General features: G+C 38.2%; 2 protein-coding genes across 2 annotated transcripts; one reads left to right on the top strand and one right to left on the bottom strand.

Annotated features, from left to right (window-relative positions):
* Positions 1-216: 216 nt before the first annotated feature.
* Positions 217-6378, bottom strand: ubfd1 (ubiquitin family domain containing 1). Its single transcript, XM_084072157.1, has 7 exons — positions 6306-6378; positions 3854-4123; positions 3552-3760; positions 3399-3464; positions 3103-3208; positions 2925-3007; positions 217-786 (listed from the first exon to the last, which is right to left on the bottom strand). The coding sequence occupies exons 1-7, from the start codon at positions 6319-6321 to the stop codon at positions 676-678; spliced, it is 861 nt and encodes a 286-aa protein (XP_083928283.1). The 5' UTR covers positions 6322-6378; the 3' UTR covers positions 217-675.
* Positions 6379-9103: 2725 nt separating this feature from the next.
* LOC311055418 (UNC93-like protein MFSD11) lies at positions 9104-21335 on the top strand. Its single transcript, XM_084071609.1, has 13 exons — positions 9104-9580; positions 10269-10324; positions 11242-11349; positions 11431-11510; positions 14474-14570; positions 15440-15498; positions 16189-16333; positions 16876-16925; positions 17172-17237; positions 17334-17459; positions 18083-18257; positions 18347-18482; positions 20549-21335. Exons 1-13 carry the CDS (start codon positions 9491-9493, stop codon positions 20699-20701), a joined length of 1341 nt encoding a protein of 446 aa, XP_083927735.1. The 5' UTR covers positions 9104-9490; the 3' UTR covers positions 20702-21335.
* The last annotated feature ends 27 nt before the right edge of the window (positions 21336-21362 follow it).

Raw genomic sequence — 21362 nt, forward strand, 5'->3', positions numbered from 1 at the left:
ACAGGTAGAGTTTTCCAGAATAAGCACTTGACCCACTTTTTAACACCAAATGTGATAGGCAATACCATGAAATGTCCATTTTTAAACCCTTCAATGCAGTACTCTACAATCAAAGACATGTGCTGCCCTCTACTGATCAAATAGATGTACTGTAGTAGACTATATGCTCCAAAATCAATACACCATTCTGAGTTAAACCAACCCTCAAGGAAGAAATAATTAATCAAAATTATTTAATTAATATTGGGGTGGTACAAACATGGAATTAAAAGGAAAACATGGGGGTAAACAAATTATTATTTGGGGTTTGAATGGGTGTGGGTTATTAATGAGGCAAACAGGACAAACAAAAAATGTCCTACTGCATAATTTCCTTAAATAAGTTTTATTTCTTTAAGAATAACTGAGGAAACATGTTAGCAATTTCTGTACAATTGTTTCATTGTTTTCTCTTGTATTTGCTGAAAACCTTGAATGATAAACTGGGTTGAGAAATACAATGTGGCCACATAGTGCACTTTAAACCCAAAAGAATATTGATTAGTCCACAGGCATCCTTCAGTTTGCTTCTCTAATAAGCAAGAAGTTCCTTAAGCCTCCTTTATTTCTCCAGTTTCATTTGTCATTGGCTCCTCTTCTCAATCCCAGTTCTTCATTGTCAAAAATAGAGGCACATTAGAAATACTGCCATTTTCCAAGGACTGTGTCTTTGATTGCATCGACAAACTGTGTAGGAACCCAGTAGACCCAATACTGGGAAGCTTCTGTTGGACCCAACTGAAAAGCCTACAATTAAAGAAAAACAGGAAAGCATATCAGATAGTCATAAATTAATTTAATTATATGCAAGGCTAGTTCAACCATACTCAGGATATTCTGTAGCCGGCCGACTTCCCTCTTATTTGTGATCTTATCTATTCTGTTCTGGTGACTTAACCCCAACCCTTTACACGCTGAGGAAGGCTCCACGCCAAAGCGCGTCTGTGTATGCCTGTGACTTTAATAAAAGGTACCAGAAGAACTTCGGAGTGCTGGCTATTCTTTTCATACTGTTCTGGCGACTCACCTATGACATGCCCAAAATAGGGACGCCAGATTGAAAGTGGTCAATAATATATATTTATTGAGGGTATAAAAAGGGGACAATTACCGACACCATTGGAAAAACTAATCAGAAAATAGGACCAGATAAGTGCATTCCAGAGTCCAACCTTTTGTCTGTTATAAAAGATTGACAACTTTCTTTCCAGTTGCTTGATGGGCAATTACTTGATTTGAATTTAAGAACTCACCCAGTAAAATATATGAAATGCCTGCATATGACTGACTGACTGCAAGCATTTCTGTGTGAGAGTTTGTCAGAAAAGCAAGGAAATGGGATACTAGACTGGTTACATTGCTGGCTGTTTGCAATCACTGCATGAGGGAGTGATTGTGGTGCATGTGTTTCAACAATGGGGAGTCAGTCAGTAGCAGACACTGCCGATTATATGGCAGCTCCCCCTTCTCCCCCAAGGACAGGAAAAAATAATTGAGTTAGAGTATTTTATGTAAGACCAGTGGCTGACCATCTCTCCAAATAACACAGCCAATTATGTCTTGTATCACTGTTTAGCTCAGCTGTAACTGATTGTAGTCTCTGAGGTTCATTACTGCATGGGATTGTAAAGAACAATGAACTGTGCAGGGAATCAATGCTTGCTCTCTGGCAAAAAAAAAGTGCACCAGATGATAAACAAGTATGACAAGATTTTGAGAACCTCACACTGTAGCAGAGACGGCGACCAGGGACTCAATTTAAGCAAGATAACACAGAGTATATAAATCCTAACAAAAAGGTCCTTTTCTTGACTTAGTTAATAGTCAATACAACTACACACTTCTTGTGCACTTTGATATGTGCGCTGAATTTGAATACCCACAACATTTCCAGGTCCCCAGTACTATTTCATGGCTATACCCAAAGCCTAGTATTATCTTAAATTTATATGCAAATAATTAGTTCGATTAGCTGAGTCATGAAGCAATAGCAAAACTATTGAGGCTTGTATTATATCTCTCCAGAATTACTCAATATACTATATCATGAAATCACGACAGAAGGCCATGACACTTCATATACTAGAGCAGGGGTCTTCAACGTTTTCAGGCCAAGGACCCCCCAGCTAAGAAAGAGATGAAGCAGGGACCCCCTACTCTATATTGTATAAAATTGAGTTTCAGATTAAAGTTTTTTTTTACTTAGTACGCTCTTTTTTCCCTTTACACCAATAAGCCTCTTTGCCAAAAATAGCCGATCTACAAGCTCTCAACGCCTCGCAGCGCGAGGCGTTGAGAGCTTGTAGATCTGCTATTTTTGGCTAATGTTCCCCTCAGTAAAGGAATTCTAGGGTTCAAGTGGTTAATGTAAAAAAACTAAATCCTATCACACAAAGATTTGGCGGACCCCCTATAGTAACTCTGAGGACCCCCTAGGGGTCCCGGACCCCCTGTTGAAGACCCCTGTACTAGAGTCTAGACTCAATATCTGACATAATTCAATTTGGTGGTCAAAGGTCAAGAAGGCCAATTATTGATTATCATACACATTACACCACATTGATAAACCCTATACCCGAAGAAGCCTTTCAGGCAAAACATTATGTATCCATGTGATTATTTACAGTGCTTTTCCACTTTCCTATTCATTATATTTTTCCCCTGAACACCTTTGACTTTATTTTCCAAGCTATGGTTTGTTTAACACGTTGTTGTACACAACGTCTGAACTTCTTACTGTAGGATTTGAAATCTGGGTTCAAGCGAGGTGAGGAGCCACACAGCTAAAAAATGCTTGACCTTGTTTACTGAATGATTAGGCCAATTTTTGCTGTATTTCTCAAATTATCATTTACACATAGTAAACTGTAAGAAAAGTTACCAACCATCATGTGATAGCCGTCGTGGTCTTCAATGGGTTCAGTCACTACGTTTTTTATGGAGGCCATCGGCACCTTCTCCGTTCTCTCTGTGGAGAAGAAAACGGATTGATGACTACAACGTTTACATCAGTATCTTTGTTCTGCGATAAGGTTAAGAAAATGAGGCTGACCATCATCTCACCCTTAGTTCCAATCCACAACTGATCTTGTTCCAGTTTGAATGTGAGTCTAACTTTTCCACCGGATTTGTTAAACATTCCGGATAAAGGCACTGTTGGTAAGCGTTCCTGTTTAACAAATGAGAGAGCTCTTGCTAGTCATTAGAGGACAGACAAAAGGGTTATTCATAGCGTCTACTACATTAGATTTGACAGACTGTAAATCTACTTGTGGTATCAGATCTCAGAGATCTGTGTTACAATGACAACATTACATACGACTTAAAAACATACAATTATGGGGAAAATATGCTCTCACCTTTGTTCCTTTAACTGCTGCCATTATGTCTTCTGGTTTACCTTTGTCCAACACCTTCCTGTGTTGCTGAAATAAAAATGCAATGTCAACACAATGACTCCAAAAATCCAGTAACTATTTTATGGTTTATCACATGAAGACACTAAACCTTACTTTTTGTCTGCATAAAGGCTCTTTTTTGTTTTCTTCAGCTTTCACCTCCTGCTGCATGACTTCTTTGGGTGTATTCACAGCTAATACATCATTTATTGTAGATCCTACCACCATTATTTTTGCACCATTGGTAATTTTTATTTCACGTAGTGTCTTCTCTTCGTGAAGTAATCCCTTGTACATCACTTTCTGCATTGATGGTGGAAGACCTAACGAAAGTGGGAAAAACAGGTGGCAATGGGTATTTTTTCTAAAATAAATTATACTATTTTAATTTGAACATAGTGTTAAGCCGCTCATACCAGTGAGTGAATGGATCTTCTCTTTCAGTTGGGCTCCTGTGCTATCGATGGGAATTTTGAGATCATATTTAATCTTGTTCCAAATGATTTTCAGATCCACCATCTCCTGATCATCTGTGTCATCTCCATTGCTAATACTAGAGTCCTGAGTTGTGGTGTTTTCCTCATCCGTTTGAGATACAGTTTCAGGGTCCCCTTTGTCAGCATTTTCCTGTAGTGGTTCATCTTCATTTGGCTTTTCCTCAGCATCCATTATAACTTCTTCGCTTCCTGAAACAGCACAGAAACTTTTATCATTATAACTGCCAACCACACCCTAATGGTGCACCAGATAGAATGTGATACACTGCCATTATGTCGCCTGCCTGTGACTCTTTATCTACAATACTACACAGAGCACACATTTATATTATGTTACTAATCGTATGGTATTCTTTTGTGTTACGTAAAACCACTCAACTGTATTTCACAGGGAATAATGATAATCTAAGTTCTAACCTGAAGATTTGTATGACATTTTAGTTGAGGTACTCATTACTGTGTTGTGGCATTTACCAGTCTATTAAGTTGGTATGAATAGGCCCTTTTACATTCTAAAAGGACAAAATAATACAAAAGGTAAACAAATAGTCTGGTCCCAAAACGAACTCATGCGTAAAAAGACTTAAATTGTTTGAACTGGAACAATTCAACAGGACAGAGAGACTGTCCAAAAGAATGTAATAATGGGTTCTGTTGATTTCACTTCAAGGCTGGTGGCAATGCCTGACAACTCATGGCAGCTTGGCCATGAGTTGAGGACATGACCCTAAAGCAGTCGAATGCTGCAAAACGGATTGTGACACTGATAGTTGCTTAGACTCCTAACATATAGCATTAGGAGGAGGACACAGACAGTATTATAATTCTCAGGTCTAGTCATGGGACCAGTCTGTGCACTATTTTAAGACACAGCCATATCCCAGACTCTAAACAAAGTAATTAATCTACATTTTGAATATGTACATATTTGAATTGGGATTCAGTTAAGATAAAAAACTTGATTGCAGAATCTATATTATTAAAATGATAAAGATATCCTTGCTATTCGTGTACCAGACTCAATTTAGAATGAATTTCCTCCAGTCTGTGGTCTGGACCGGATAGTTTAGATGACAGCCTCATATATAAGGCGCAATGCATAGCAAATTAATATTCTTGAATGGTCTTTTGTGTGGCACACTTATGATCACTGCCGCACAGATGCGTTAAACATGCCAATGCCACCAAACATGATTGTGGGATAATTTAACTTATCTCCCAAAAGGTGACAAAGTGCAAATGTGCAATAGTTGGATTTGATTAATGCTACAAGCAGGTCAGATGGTTGTCAATAGGCAGCATAAGCTATATTTATCTATAGCAGTCCACTCAAGTGAATATCTAGTCAACCAACAACCAGTTACTTGCCAAAATGTAATGTATAGCTTACTTTCCTTTGGGCAAGGTCTGTTCAAGAACCAAATCCAAGTAACATACTTATGTATGTCAGTTAAGGTTATAGTTAACATAACATAGTTTGACGTTAACTGTGCTGCCTATAAGTATTATTGGATGTGGCGTTCTTGTGTAAATGACGCGACATTACAAGGAACCGCTGACATAATGATGAAAAATCGAAAGCGCAAGTATAACGGCAAGTAACAATGACTTTGGAAACTGCCACATCACAACAAACATGCGACTGGATGGATAATTAAGCAGTGGTTCTCAATCAGTGGTCCGGGGACCACCGGTGGTCCTTGAGGAGGTTCTAGGTGGTCCCCAGCTAAATGATGGAAGAGTTAACCAAATGGACCCTTATAAATCTTTAACTCTTGAGTGTAAAATGAAACCAAATGGACCCTTACGGGTCCATTTGGTTCAATTTTACGCTCTCAATAGATACATTATTGTTAAACATCTGCATTACTTAATTAAATAATTGTTATTTTGATCAACGTTTGCCTGTCATCTCTCCTATTGGTACCACTTCAATGCATCATGGAATTGTGGACAAAATCGTATACAACGACAGCAAAATATTCTAAGTCTTGGGTCTGAGAGTCTAAATCTCATCAAATGGTGGTCCGTGGCTCAAATGCCGAATAAACAATTGACCTCGATATGAAAAGGGTTGAAACCCACAGAGTTACAGGACGGCCTGACAAGCCAAAGCAATAGTTGTTTTGTTCTTTGATCTTAATGTTCTGCTAACCTAGCCATGTTGCTAACGTTGCCCCGTATAGCAGATAGCAGCACGGGAGAATGTGTTCAGAGTGTAGAATTATTACGGGCATTAAACCCACACACAATTATTAGACCAAATATATCACCGTGTCTATTCTCGTCATTGTTATTTAACAAAAAATGTGTGTCACGCAATGTTACGATAGTTAAGGAGGAAATAAAACTATTTTCTCAATATACCCACCATCCTGGGTCGCCATGATGATTGTGTACAATCTGTTGTAGGCTGCAGCTCAGTGTTGCCACATATTGTGAGAGAAATAAGAAGCCAGGTCTAGGAAAACAAGCCCAAAAGGAGAAACTTTAGGTCACATGAGCGCTAAGCGCTATTTAAACCTAAATTTGAAAATAGCCGATGTACAAGCCCACAACGCGTCATTGTGCGTTGTGAGCTTGTAGCTATTTAAACAAAACTCTCGCAATAAAATGTGGAATATTTGGAACGTTTTTGAAACACAAAACATTTTCATGAAAATATTTGAGAACCACTGGTTTAAATAATCATTTAAATAAATTGGAAGCAAGCCTAAATAAGCAAGTACACTTTAGAAACAAGCCCAAAAGACTGCTACTCGCAAACTACCAATTTTTACAAGCAACTACAGAAAAAGAAGCCCAAAGTCGCTTATAATAAGCCGACCGGGCAACACTGCTGCAGCTCAGTCTCGCGTTGGGTGTCCTTTCCCTTCCATTATCTCAAATGGCATCTGGTTCTGTCCACGCGAGATTAGGCTGCAGGCAGCCAAGGAGTACATTGAAAAAGGAGAGGTCACACATAACAGGTTATATGAGGCACTGGCAAACTGAAGACGGAAGGAAGTTTGATGGTTATATTATACCTCGATGGAATGCAGAGAGCTGGACATTGACAAGCGTATGAATAAATACACTATAAATATAAATACATAAATCATAAGTATTAAATATACATATTCCATATATATATATATATATATATATATATATATATATATATATATATATATATATATATATATATATATATATATATATATATATATATGTATGTATGTATGTATGTATGTATGTATGTAATGTATGTGCGTGCGTGCGTGTGTGTATAGTGTGTGTGTGTGTGTGTGTATAGTGTGTGTGTGTGTGTGTGTGCGTGCGTGCGTGCGTGCGTGCGTGCGTGCGTGCGTGCGTGCGTGTGTGTGTGTGTGTGTGTGTGTGTTTTATTACTTTCTGATCTCTTCTATAATGTGCACATACACACTATGACTATTTTATATAATTTATCTGAGGTATATGTATCGTATGTATCTAAACAGCCGATGCCCCAGTCAGAAACGTCTTCTGTGCTCCAGTTTGCCTCTCAGTCAGGCGTCAGTGATGCTATTGAACGCAACGAACCTGACCTCTCCTTCAATATTCTCCTTGACTGCGCGCAGGCAGCAGCACGAGCATGGCTTTCGCTCATGTGCAGCTCAACTAACTGCACATAGATATACTATCATATTAAAGATATATATGCATTATGCAGGGGTGGATTTATTATTTTTTTGCAAGCAAAAGTATCAATACTGCAATGTAGAAATAAAACAAATACTTGCGTAAAAGTACAAAAGTATTGGAATAAAAATGAAGTTTTCAAATGTAGGCTATAACGTATTGTAATGTTCTAATTTTCTAATAATGTATTGTTATGTAAAAGTCTTTTGAAAATCTAGAAGCTCACAATGCATCGCATCGCGACGCATTGTGAGCTAGTAGCTAGGGCTGAAGACAGGTGGTAATAAGTAACAATAAGTAACTATAAAATGTTAAATATGAAATATATTTAAAAAACAACTTCTCGATTATTTGATAAATCCAAAAAGTAATCGATAGAATAATAAGCCTTAATTTAAACACCCCAAATATTGTACAAAGATATGATGCCTTCCTGGTGAGGCTGTGCAAATATTAGGCCCATTTATATATGTCACATATTCTTTAGATTGCTAATAAAGAATTCAATTTGTTAGCATTCACTCATCGTTTTGAGCTTGCAGATCTGCTATTTTCAAAAAATCTAATAGCAAAAAAAACATTTGAAAACATCATCTTGTATATGGGGGTCCCTGGCACGCGGCCAAATACATATAAATGTAGTTAATTTAGGTCAGGACCCGAATTATACTTTAGTACCCGAACCAATGTAGTTAAAATGTTTGAGAATCACTGCAAAAAAAATAAATAATAATAATAATATGTATTAATTATATGTATATATATATATATATATATATATATATATATATATATATATATATATATATATATATATATATATATATATATATATATATATATATATATATATATATATATATATATATATATTCCTAGCCCTGATACATGACTGTCATATATTATATGACAGCCATGGATGAACTTCAACATAGTGTTTGCTTTGCATAGTGTCCCTTTTTGGCCCGTGCATCTACATAAACGTACAAATTTCAAATATAAAGCGCTTATCCCATGGCAAAGATGTTACAATTATGTACGGGCTCTCAGAAATACCCGTAGTTTCCGTATTGTTCAATAACAAGCATTTTAATCCGATTGGTGGCCATTTTGTTCATATGCTTTCAACCACGCGACCCGTTGGGAGGTGTATGCACTCTGATACATTATAACTCTATTAAAAATGTCCGCTGATCGGATTAAAATACTTTTTATTGAACAACACCGAACATACAGATACTTTTGAGGGCCCGAACATAATTGTAACATCCGTGGCCATAGTATAAGCACTTTACATTTGAAATTTAAACGTTTATGTAGATGTACGAACCAAAAAGGGAGAACGTGCAAATACTACGTTGAAGTCCATCCATGACGGTCATGCCGTCTTGTGATCCGTGGCTATTTTATCCCTTGCATCTGCTTGCATCACCTCTGGCAGGCAGCAACGCCCACTCTGTCCCACAATTTTACAAGAAGAAGAAGACGAAGTTGGAGAAGCAGTAGCAAAGAGGATGAACCATCGTTTTTAATCAAAGTCACAAGTTGTCATGCTAGAAATCAGCCAGAAGGGAGCTGATGAAGCCACAAATACACTGGATGTGAACATCTCATGCGCTCTATACAGCCTTTTCGCGTATTCTCTTCAACAGTTTGTTGTATAGCAACCTAGTCAACTCAGCACGTTGAACTTTATACGCGCTCGACTGCGTCCAAACCTGGATCTATTGTTGTTGTTATGTTTTACAGCAGCGTGCTGAATGAAAATATCACACCCATGGGTGTCTCTCTGCCTCGTTTTGTAGCTCAAATGCCTCTTCTTCCACACAACGTATTGGCAGCAGCAGCATCACCCAAATAATAGGGTGTTTTTTTGTTAAGATATCTATAAAAGCCATGGCTGACAGGAGAACTTTCAACGTTGTGATTTTAGGCGTGGGGTTTTTGTTCATTTTTACAGCCTTCACGACTTGCGGAAACATTGAAGTAAGTCACAAAACGTTGTTATCTATAATATCTCTGTAATAACTGTGTAACCCAACTCTGTTGAGTTTGGTTGGGAAGCTTCTTGGTCTCATTTTTTAAGATATATTTTTTAATCCAATTGTTTTTGAATGACTGGCCTGTAGAAATTAGTTTTCTGACAGAGATGTGGCACAATTTATTATTGTATTAATGTTTTACTTAATTAGAAGTTATGTTAATAATACGTGATAGATGATTCATTTTCGATATGACAAAAATGATAGCATTTTTTTCGGAGGCTACAACAAGCAGTCCATGCATTGTGTGAGACGGGACCCTGAGTCAGGCGCGTCTCGTGTTTCTCATTTTCGTCATCATTCAAATAAATTATCCTGTCAGACGACCCTACTACTCGTGATCATCCCTGCCATAGATATACACGTCACCCGAGATTTTGTTTTTCAGCTCTAATATGCATGTGGTGGAAGAAGTACTCACATTTTGTACTTAAGTAGCAATACCACAGTGTAGAAATACTCTGTTACCACTTTCCACCACTCATCCCATATTACACATCACCCGAGATTTAGTTTTTCAGCTCTAATATGATTCCTGCATTTATATTTCTTTCTATTTTAGCAAACTGTGATCAAATGTCTGGAGAATGATATACTTTCAGTTCTAATGATTCCTGCTCATTTCTTTCTAGCAAACTGTGATCAAAAGTCTGGGGAATGATACTTTCACTGGAAGTGGCTACCACAGGTAGGCTATGTCAGTTTGATTTAAATAGGCCATTGGTTCTCAAAGTGGGGTCCGGGGACCCCCAGGGGTCTTTGAGGGGGTTCCAGGGGGTCCCCAGCAAAAAGATTGTTACGTTGTTAAGAACCAAATGGACCCTCACAGAGAGAGTGCACAATTTTGTATACATTCTCTGAATTATGGGGGCCCATAGCCTAATGCATAAGGGGTGCAACAGTTAATTAAACAAATTGATTTAATCGATTATAAAAATCGATAATTTAATAAATAATCGATTAATAACTGATCCCTATTTTAGGGATGTCATAGGCAAAAACTTTCAAAATGTTTTAAGAATAGTACAAATAGTAGATCTGCAACCTCACAACGTGATGCGACGTGTTGTGAGCTTGTAGATCTGCTATTGTCACTATTTCTGCACAAAATCGTTGCGTGTAAATTACACTTTAAGTGGTTAATCGATTCATAGATATAACCCCCCCCCCCCAAAGTGCTTCCCTATAACATATTATTTGATTAATTGAAAAATGAATCAATAGAATAATCGCTCAGAAAATAACTGATAGTTACAGCCCTATACCAAACTGGTGGTCCTTGAAATTAAGAAGTTTGAGAACCACTGAAATAGGCTATAGCCTGCACGTAAATCCTTGTTAATTTAAAGCTGCAATCCATAAGGTGGTGGCCATAGCTTAGTGGGTAGAGAGAGACAGGTCGTCTGGTAATCAGAAAGTCACCGGTTTGCCTCTCTGACCTCCTGTACAGATGTACTATTATAAATGTATTAACATACTCTACCATACAGATTGGTTAAAATAATGTTTCTTTAAGTTGCAGCTTTAATCTCTTACTACTGAGGATTTTATATACTGTACTGTATGTTTAAATATATGCTCAAGGTTTTCTCCTCTCCTCAACAGCCTTGGAATCATCTATGGAGTTTTTTCCTTTTCAAATTTACTTGCTCCTACGGTTGTTGCAGTACTTGGACCACGGCTTTCTATGTTCTTAAGTGGTATGCTTTACAGGTAAATATACTTCCCATGTGATATTTTCCCGCACATTTATAATAATGGAACATTATCACTATTATCCATCTTGTCTTGTAGTGGTTACATAGCTGTGTTCATCATCCCATCAACATGGTCCTTCTACTTCACCTCCGTACTAATTGGAATAGGAGCTGCCAGTAAGTTCAATTTACACTAATGTGCTCAACGTACTCACTCAAACACTAACATTTAAATCAGGACCCCCATAACTCTGAGAGAGTACCAATGGAACCACATGGACCCGTATTTGTACACTCTTAAGAGTTACAGACCTGTAGCGGCCCATTTGGAACCCCATCAAGGAACCCTGAGGGTCCCTGGACCCCACTTTGAGAATCACTGATTTAAACACACCTACACCCAAACAACCACAAATAAGCTCTTAGGCTTTATTGTGTTTTATCTTATTTACTTATATTGTTCAAAGATATGATGCTTACTGGTGGGGCTGTGCATTTATTATTTTTTTATATAGTGTATATCACCTATTTTTTACATTGACCATAAAAATGTCAATGTTTCAGGAGTCACCTACCTCAAAATATGTATAATGTGTACATACATACAGGCAACCTTTTCAAGCATTCCGTTTAGAGGTAGCGCCTGTTCAACCTGTTCAATCCAGATTATGCTGAACTTGAATGGGATAACACAGGATAGCTCCTACTGGTTTTTGCTGTTAAAGTAGCTACTATTGTTTCATTTTTGCAGTTGAAGTCACAGCATTAGAAGCAGTTTTAATGGTGCTATAGTCACAGCATTGGAAGCAGTTTTCATGGTGATATACAGTACATTCATGTATAGGCTGTTAATGAATGAGAAGATGCACACAAACTCCATTATTATCAATAGGATTATGAATGGCTATTACTATTTCCTCCAGGCTGGGAGGCAAAGATTATGTTTGTTTGTGTTTGTCCGTGTGCAACTAATCTCGGAAACTGCTGGACCGATCAGCATAAAACATTTCATGCAGCAGGCTGCCAGTAGGCCAAGGAACCCCAATTCTTAAAATCGGCCTCATCGTGGCGCTATACCAGGCCGCTTTACATTTTGTTTATTTATTTCCTTTTTACTCCCTTTTCTCCCCGATTTAATCGGTATGCCAATTAATTCCTGCCCACACACAGCCTGTGTGATGACACTGCTGTTGTAACCCACTGTCTCACTTGCCAGTGAGGAGTCCCCACGGGAGGACGTAGACTAGAGCTTCTGTCCTACTCCTCCCGCCCAACACTCCCTGCTGACAGGTGCCGCCGCAGCCCCCTAGGAGTATAGTGCAGTGACAAATGTCACCCTCCCTGCTTGGCTTCCCTTCCCCCGAACATGGGTCAATTGTGTTTGTATAGACACTCAACAAAGCCGGATTTGAACCAGTCTATAGTCTAGGGGTTCGAATTCAGCTTTGTCTATAGAGTCTACAGGACTCTTGAACTGTAGGTCATACAATCAACATTTATTTTCCCCTGGATTTATCGGATCATGACACAACAACCTATACAAGCCAATGGCCGTTTCCGCCTAACAAGATGTTATGCCATTTAGCATTTTCTTCAAAACACACTTTTGCTACTACTACTACTACTACTACTACTACTACTACTTGGCTCTTCCTGGCTTCTGTCGAAGTGTCCTTGAGCAAGATACTGAGCACATAACTGCTCCCGTTGAGGAAGGTTAAAAGGATAAAGGCGCTAAAGAAATGCAGACCATAATTTATTTACCATTCTCTTCACTGATTTTGCATGCTGTGGGTAGCTGGGTCTGTTTGAGCTGGCTTAATTTCTCAGTCCACATTAACCATGTTCCCAGTTTTATCTCTCAGGAGATAAAGTCTGGAAAAGAACTATTGCCGAAAGCATCTATACAAGTACAGGAATTACAGGGACACATGTTGCCCAGCCTACCGGAACTTCCTGCAGCTCTGTACTTCCGCTAGACCGCTACAGAACCAGGACACAAAATTGAAAGTTACAGTAGGACACCTTCAATTGGTGCTCAGTAGACACTACTGCTCAGAGGTGAAATAATTCAGCATGTAAGCTCAGTGCTTGTGGCAATGTGGCATATTTCCCCAGACAACTAGTTTGCTATCACAGAAAAGATCAAATAGTATTTGCTTACACAGCATAGGCATGTTCAAATCCTATGGGGTTAGATAATGTATTCAGGGTCTGCTGGTTATACTTTGATGAATGTTCACAGCATAACCTGTATTAGTTGAAGGTCATCATACTCTAATCCTCTGCAATGACATGAGAGGTATCCTTATAGTCATTTATTTTATCATCATCATTTTAAACAAAGCATTGTGTGACCGTTTGATAAGTGCTCTGTAAAGTTATTGTCCCTGCCAGGCCGAAGGCGTGGCCGAGACTTTTTTGCACCATGTCCATCCGTCCGTCTGTCTCTGGACAGCTAATCTGAATCTCCAACACTGTGGGCGCGATCGACATGAAACTGTGCACACACACTCCCTGGATTTTTCACATATTTTTCACATCTGCCTGTTATAGCGCCACCAGGAGGCCGATCTTTGCAAAAGTGGTCCGTTTTGAACAAAATGCCTCAAATCATGAACGCAGCGTCCGATTGCCGTGAAACTTTGAACGCACATACCCACTAGGCCGAGGAAGAAATGCCACCCTTTTCACATTGTCCTGTTATAGCGCCTCCAGGAGGCCGATTTGTGCGAAACCGTTTTTTTTATATTAGCCCTACTCATACAGATTTCGTCCAAACATCACGCAAATTGGTACACATTATCTTTATGGTCATGTGATCAAGATGGATTTGTCCGATTTTTCATACTCCATCCTGATTGGCTAATTCCGAACATTGCTGTTCCACAATAACCTACCTGACCTGGCGGAGACCTGTGCTCCGAGGAGCACTTTTTCTTGTTATCATTATTATTATTGGCTCTCCTTGTTCATGTTTTGTGGAAGGGATAATAAAGCAGGGTTTTGTGTTTGTTACGGTACAGGGTCAGTATGGCTTACCTAAATCATCACCAGGAACCGTATGAACTTAAAGAGGCCATTTTTAATGTGAGACATGGACTTTGGTCTTAATTTTGATTTCATTTCACTCATTACAGCTCTTTGGACAGCTCAGGGACACTTCCTGGTAGAGAACTCAGAAGCATCCACTATCAACAGGAACACAGGAATGTTCTGGGCTCTCTTACAGTGCAGGTACAGTAAGTGTTAGGAGTGGTAGTGTTTTTATTTATTTATTTATGCAGCATAACAATCACAAAATAGTTTACAAAATTTCTATTTTAATGTTTCACACAATTTCTAATGACCATTTAACATATTGTTGCTGTAAGGCAGAAACCTTGTATCTCCATATTTCAACTTTTTATGTTTTTTCATAAATGAACACCCTACTTCATCATACAAAAGTGAAGAGTGTCGCACAAAAGTAGTGAAAATGGCCGATCTACAAGCTTACAATGCGTTATGAGCTTGTAGATGGGCTTTTTCCCCACTATTTTACAATGTCTTTTAGCCTGGCTCAAGCTCCTGAATCGCTTGTCACGCTTCAGAGGTCTGGTGCTTATTCTTAACTCTATGGTGACGCTGTCGAAGGTGGGGTTTTCTCGGTTGAAATTCTAACCAGCCCAATGGGGACGGGGATGATCCAGTATGAACCAATCGCCAAAGAGTCCCACTTTGGCCACTCCCCATCTCAGAAAACAGCTGCACTGAGACAGTTTTCATGGACTGAAATGAAATGAAAATTCAGGCTGAGTGTCAGGCTTTGATTGATTGATTGAATACTTTATTAACAGTTTGCAAAAAAGGTACATGGATAACACAAAAAAGCCCAAAGGGCTCATTTCCATTGTGGTCCTGTGTATTCAATTCGTCGAGAAATGTCTTTAAAAATAATCATGAAAAAGGAACTGTTTTGGACATGCAAGGTTTCCACCCGACAGCAACAATATAATACACCCACCAATGAAACAGAGAATATTTATGAGAATGATGATCTGCATAATTCTGGCTTATTTAAATAAGCCACAATTATATATTAATTATACATTTTTCATTTACAGCATGGTGTTTGGCAATCTGTACATTTATTTTGATTGGAAAGGAAGCATGGAAATATCAGGTAGGATTCAATTAAAGAAGTAATGAAAACATTATACAGGCAAATAATATGATTATTTAAAAAATATTTTTTTTACACAGTAGAATACTCAGTAAATTTAAAAATGGAACCTTATGGGACTAGAAATGGACCCTAACGAGCAGTGGTGGACAAAGTACTCAGTGCTTGAGTCAAAGTATAGATAATTCTGGTCAAATATTATTACTAAACTAGAGTCAATCTACAAGCTCACAACAGTAGTGAGCTTGTAGATCTGCAGATCTGCTGTTTATCTTAAGTGGTTAATTCATAATGTACTTTTTCCCTTCCAAGAAATGTAGTGGAGTAAACAGTACAATATTGGCTTTGTAGTGTAGTGGAACCCATTGCTGAGGCCGATTCTAAAAACACCTTCTAAATCCTGACATTAGTTTTCTCAAAAACTTCAAATATTTATTCAAAAATTACAACAAATGTATGTTGCTATATACTGTACATAGCAACAGGAACCCCAAAAGGGGTTCCCGTCCTGAAAGGTATACTGTAGTTACAAATAGGGGTTCCCGCCCGAAACGGGTTAAAAGTCATAAGTACGCTCTCTGAATTACAAATGGACACGTTAACACTGGGGATATTACTGTGTACTGACTGTACTCATGCTAAGTAGTTTTAAGATGTTAATCACCATTTAGTCGAATGCTTCTCTTTCAGAAAGGAGCAGAAAAAACATATTTTTATCTCTGCTGGTGACATCGGTACTTGGTACACTGAGCTTCCTGGCACTGAGGAGGCCAGATCACCAGGACGACATGCTCTCTGAGGACGAGGGACAGTCTTTACTCTCAGTTCACATGATGTGAGTGAATATTTGTATTCGGCAACAGTGATTCTCAAACAATTTCATTTCAAGGACGCCCAGTTTGATACGAGTTAGGCCACAGACCCCCATTTCATACGCTATTTTATCTCTGGTACCCCAATCTATGCTGTACAATCCTCAGTGATAATTTAACTCTAGTGGTTCCATTTGTACAATTGGAGTTACACATCTGTGAGGTCCATTTGTTTCTCAACTATCAGTCATTTAGCTGGGGATCCCTGAGGGTCCCCGGACCACACTTTGAGAACAACTGCTGTTAATGCTGCAACACACATTCTGCACAGTAGACTGAGCATGGTATCAGAAGGTACAGTAGATGCACTGAACACAAATGCAAAAGACTCCACACACTGCAGTACCTACTGTCCTACTCCTTTGAACTATTCCTCATTTGTGCTTTCTAAAGCACTTTGTCAACAAAGTTACCATTTTATGATTATTATTATTACGATACACCAGCAAGTAGAGTTTAGTGAATACTGCAAAGGATATAACTTTTTTTTGTGTGTGTTGTATAGGTATAAGCAGAGAGCAAACACTGCTGTAAAAGATGCCAAGTCAGAATTCAGTAAGTTGGATGGAACGCTACACTAATCATTGTATACAAAGAATCTTGACGGACCTTTTATCTGGATATTGACATTTTTTAAGTCAGCTGTATTTGAATATACTTACAGATGAGTGATGTTGCCCCATCTTGCCAGACTCTTGATACATTAAACATCTTGATCTGCACTGCAATTATACTGTATAGTTATTATAATGTGTTTATTAGCCATTCAAAACAGTGTCTAATATTTCTGTTTATCCTCAGGGACAATCCTACAACTTCTGAAGTCTAAAACTATACTGCTCCTGAGCTGCTGCATGGCCTACAGTGGTAAGAAAGAAGAGTGCTCAACAATACGTTGATTAAATAATTTAACACCCTCCCAAAAAAGCTTGCAGCAAACAGCATGTCCCCTCCATTCTGTAGGTCTGGAGTTGTCTTTTTACAGTGGCGTGTATGGAACTTGCATTGGGGCAACTACAGATTTTGGAGAGGAAGCAAAAGGCCTGATTGGGATCTCTGGTATTGTGGTAGGAGTTGGAGAAATAGTCGGTAAGTTGATAGACGTAAGTTAAGGCTATTCTGAGGATATGCAATGACTGAAATCCTGGAGTCTCGTCTCCAGATGATAAGAGATCTCTTCCTATTGATATGTCTCATGGCATCAATGGCAGTTCAATGTAGTTGCTTCTACTGGGTGGAAACTTGACTTTGCGGTCGCATGTCTCTATGCATTTTTTACATACATATAAAGATACATGTACATATGTGTAACTTTAAGAGTAGGAACCTTGCACACTACCTTCAAGTACCTCAAGTGTGCTAGGACCAACACACTTTGTCATTCTATTACTGTTATTCTTGAATTATTCCTTTTTTATGTGTTATTGTTTAGATGTACCAATAAAAAACTTAAATCTTGAAAAACAATTAGGACATTTCAGCAGAAATAACTGCATTGTGAACCAATGCAAAAAGACCATAGGGCAATCCCTCATTGAGGTGGTGACAGGATTTATTTTCCAAAGCAGTCTGTTAGCCGCCATTCTCGCAACTAGCTTACATTTACAGTAGAAGTCACCATAGGTAGGTGGAGATCTCCGATCATATGGCAACGCAAGATTTAAAATCCTGTGTCTGACAGCATGTTTTGATTTTGTATGTATCCTCATCAGGCGGAGGGCTTTTTGGACTCATGTGCAAGAACAATCGCTTCCGACGGACCTCTGTGGTCTTTCTAGGAATGGTTGTCCATTTCATTGCCTTCTATTTAATCTTCCTCAACATACCTGATGATGCCCCAGTTGTGTTCAAAACCAGCACACAGCACCGGCCGTATCTTACACCGAGGTACGGTAGTTTAATTCTCAAATAGTCTTGTCAATTTATGCATATTCGAACAACAGGCCATTTAATTGCCTTTTTTGCCTTTCTTTCAGTGTGTCCATTGCTATGCTGTGTAGCTTCTTGCTTGGACTTGGTGACAGCTGTTTCAACACACAACTGTACAGCATACTGGGCCGAGCATATGCTGAGCAAAGTGGACCTGCTTTTGCCATCTTCAAATTCATCCAGGTAACCCTGAGTTAGTATTAAGCGTACTATTTTTGTGAATGGAGATGAGCAAAGTTGAATTGAGTTGTAGGTTTGTCAAATCATTGTGTTCTGAGCTTGTAGACTAGCTATTTTCTGCAAGCGACACCATTGATGAAGTATACATTAGGCTATAGCAAATTCACCTCTCCATCTTTTACTTTTCTTCACTCTACTGTGATCCAACAGGAATACCGTAATTAAAAAATATTTTCTAAAAACTAAACTGAAGAAAAACATAAAAACAATTTACTATGGTCACAAACATTAGCCACAAAGATTTTACTGTGTATTTGGCAAAGAACAACGGCAACATTTCCATAATCAACATGATTTTACTGTACATTATCTTGACAAAAATCACCAGCACTCACTTGAAGTCCTTTTAGGCTCTTTTATTTATTTAATCACCCAGTAGCAGCAGCAGCAACAGCAGACATTTCAGCTGCAGCCTTCCTCAGTGCGATAATCCTGTTAATCATGCTGAGGAAGGCTCCGGCCGAAATGTCCGCTGCTGCTGCTGCTGGGTCATTAAATAAATAAAGACAGCCTAAAAGGAATTTAAGAGAGTGCTGGTGATTTTTGTCAAGTTACTGGAGAACTACCTACTGTACAAAGACTCTAAGACTGCTCATGTTCTCTTTTTCAAGTTTACTGTACATTATGCCTACTAAACGGAGAATATCGTCGGTGTGGTGGAAACCTTGTATGTCCAAAACCATTCGTTTTTTATTAAGATAATTAAAATAGCCGATCTACAAGCTCACAAGTAAACGCCTTGCGCATTGCGAGGCTTTGTGAGCTTGTAGATCTGCTATTTTCACTACTTTTGTGCAACACTCTTGTATGATAAAGGAGGCCATTCATTCAAAAAAAGCTAATATATCAGGTTTTACTCCTTTCACCGTTCGTGTTCTGTGACACATGGACAATCGCACGATTATCCCAAATGAATTTATAACTGCCTCTTATAATCTATTAAATCGAACTGATCGATTTAATAGATTGTTTTTTAAAAAACTAATAAATATTGGATCATTTAATAACAGGGTATCTCAATGGGACTTCACCTGTATAAATAAAGGTAAAAATAAATAAATACATAAAATAATTGATTAATAATCAAACCCTATTTTTGGCATTCCATATACTGTAGTGAACGGGTTCAAAATGTTTCCAAATAAATACCCAAAACTTTTGAAAGGACCACTCGACAAGCTCACGATGCGTCGCATCACGATTTTTTCATGACACCATTGTGTGACGGACGAAGTATAAAATAATGCTTAAGTGTTAATCGATTTGTTGATCTTTCAAAAACAATTAAAACACACTTCTACATTATTTGATTAATCTAAATGTAATCGAATAATTGCTAAGAAGTGAACCGATAGCTTCAGTCAGTGGTGGAAAAAGTACTCAAATGTTTTACTTAAAGGGCAAGACCACTTTGGTAGAAGTTTGGGTTGTGTAGTTACATTGCCATGATGTAACTCCAAAGGTGCACAAGAAATCAAAAATAATTCCTCCATCGATTAGAAAGAGTGTGACTTTGAGAGCTATTTTACCGTACAATGTAAGTCAATGAGGAGTATATTTAGAATTATCTATTTCTAATCAATGGGAGCAATTATTTTGTACTACTTGTCCACCTTTGGAGTTACATCATGGCAAGGTAACTACACAACCCAAACCTCTAGCAAAGTGGTCTTCTGCAATGTAGACATACTTTGTTACAAGTAAAAGTCTGGAATTCAAAATTTACTTGAGTAAAAGTACAAACTTATTGGTATCAAAATGTACTTAAAGTACCAAAAGTAAATCTACAATGTAACTAGTAACTAAAGTTTTCAAATAATTGTAGTGGAGTAAAAGTAAATGTTTTGCCTCTGAGATGTAGTGGAGTAGAAGTAAAAGTATTGGAAATTGGAAAGGTACAAATACCTCTAAATTGTACTTAAGTACAGTACTTGAGTACATGTACTTAATTACTTTCCAACACTGAGTCCTAACCGCCTTTCTTTCTTTCTTTTGCTCCCTCCTGTCAGTCCATCTTTGCAGCGGTGGCGTTCTTCTACAGTGGCTATCTACTCCTGACATGGCAGCTCCTATTCATGGTCATCCTGGGCTTCACTGGAACACTGAGCTTCTTCCTGGTCGAGAGGATGCAAAACTCCTCTATAGATCTGCAAGATTATTAGCTTATTCACCTTCCATTTCAGTGCTGGCAGTTCAGTGGAACGGACAGAATTGAGGAGAGAAATCCACAGAGAGAATCATGTTTGTTCTGTGGTTTTATATCAGTGGTTCTCAGACTACTTCATTTCAAGGAAAACCCATAACTCAAGGAACCCTGTGGGTCCCTCGAGAAGCAGTGTTTTTGATTATTAACTGCAGTCAATACTCTACCTATGTTAACACTACACATGTTTAGGATTGACTACATGTGCCTGCCTGCCTGGTCTAAATGTCAAGGTGGAGTTGCATTCTTATACATTTCAAGACCTGATTTGAAATTTGCACATCTTTTTTGCTGTTCTAATACAAGACGATACACTACTAATGATAATTAATGTTGTTTTCTACTCTGGTTTTGCTGTGCATTTTGTTAAGATTCTCATGTTATCTCTTATTGCTCTCAGCTCAGGGATTTTATTTCAGACACTGTTGATGCAAATGTGTTTTGAATCCCTTTGAACTTTTATGCTGTTCAATTGATTAATTGTGAGTTAAAAGAAAAGTATACATCAAGGATATTGTATTAACCACTTCAGCCCGCCCCTCTATAGTACACATAGTGAAAATAGCAGATCTTCACAATACATTTTGTTTAATTTAATTTTTTTTTAATATATATATAGG

The sequence above is a fragment of the Gymnoscopelus microlampas genome (assembly GCF_963454915.1).
Source record: "Gymnoscopelus microlampas genome assembly, chromosome: 11".
NCBI classification, from domain to species: Eukaryota; Metazoa; Chordata; class Actinopteri; order Myctophiformes; family Myctophidae; genus Gymnoscopelus; species Gymnoscopelus microlampas.

What these genes read in the sequence shown, in the direction of transcription:
- LOC311055418 (XM_084071609.1), top strand. Translation starts at nt 9,491, where the DNA reads ATGGCTGACAGGAGAACTTTCAACGTTGTGATTTTAGGCGTGGGGTTT. An exon ending in AGATGCCAAGTCAGAATTCA is followed by an intron (nt 16,926 to 17,171) that starts GTAAGTTGGATG and finishes GTTTATCCTCAG; the next exon opens with GGACAATCCTACAACTTCTG. An exon ending in CTGCTGCATGGCCTACAGTG is followed by an intron (nt 17,238 to 17,333) that starts GTAAGAAAGAAG and finishes TCCATTCTGTAG; the next exon opens with GTCTGGAGTTGTCTTTTTAC.
- ubfd1 (XM_084072157.1), bottom strand. An exon ending in GAAGATCCATTCACTCACTG is followed by an intron (nt 3,761 to 3,853) that starts GTATGAGCGGCT and finishes CACTTTCGTTAG; the next exon opens with GTCTTCCACCATCAATGCAG. An exon ending in AGCCTTTATGCAGACAAAAA is followed by an intron (nt 3,465 to 3,551) that starts GTAAGGTTTAGT and finishes TTTTTATTTCAG; the next exon opens with CAACACAGGAAGGTGTTGGA.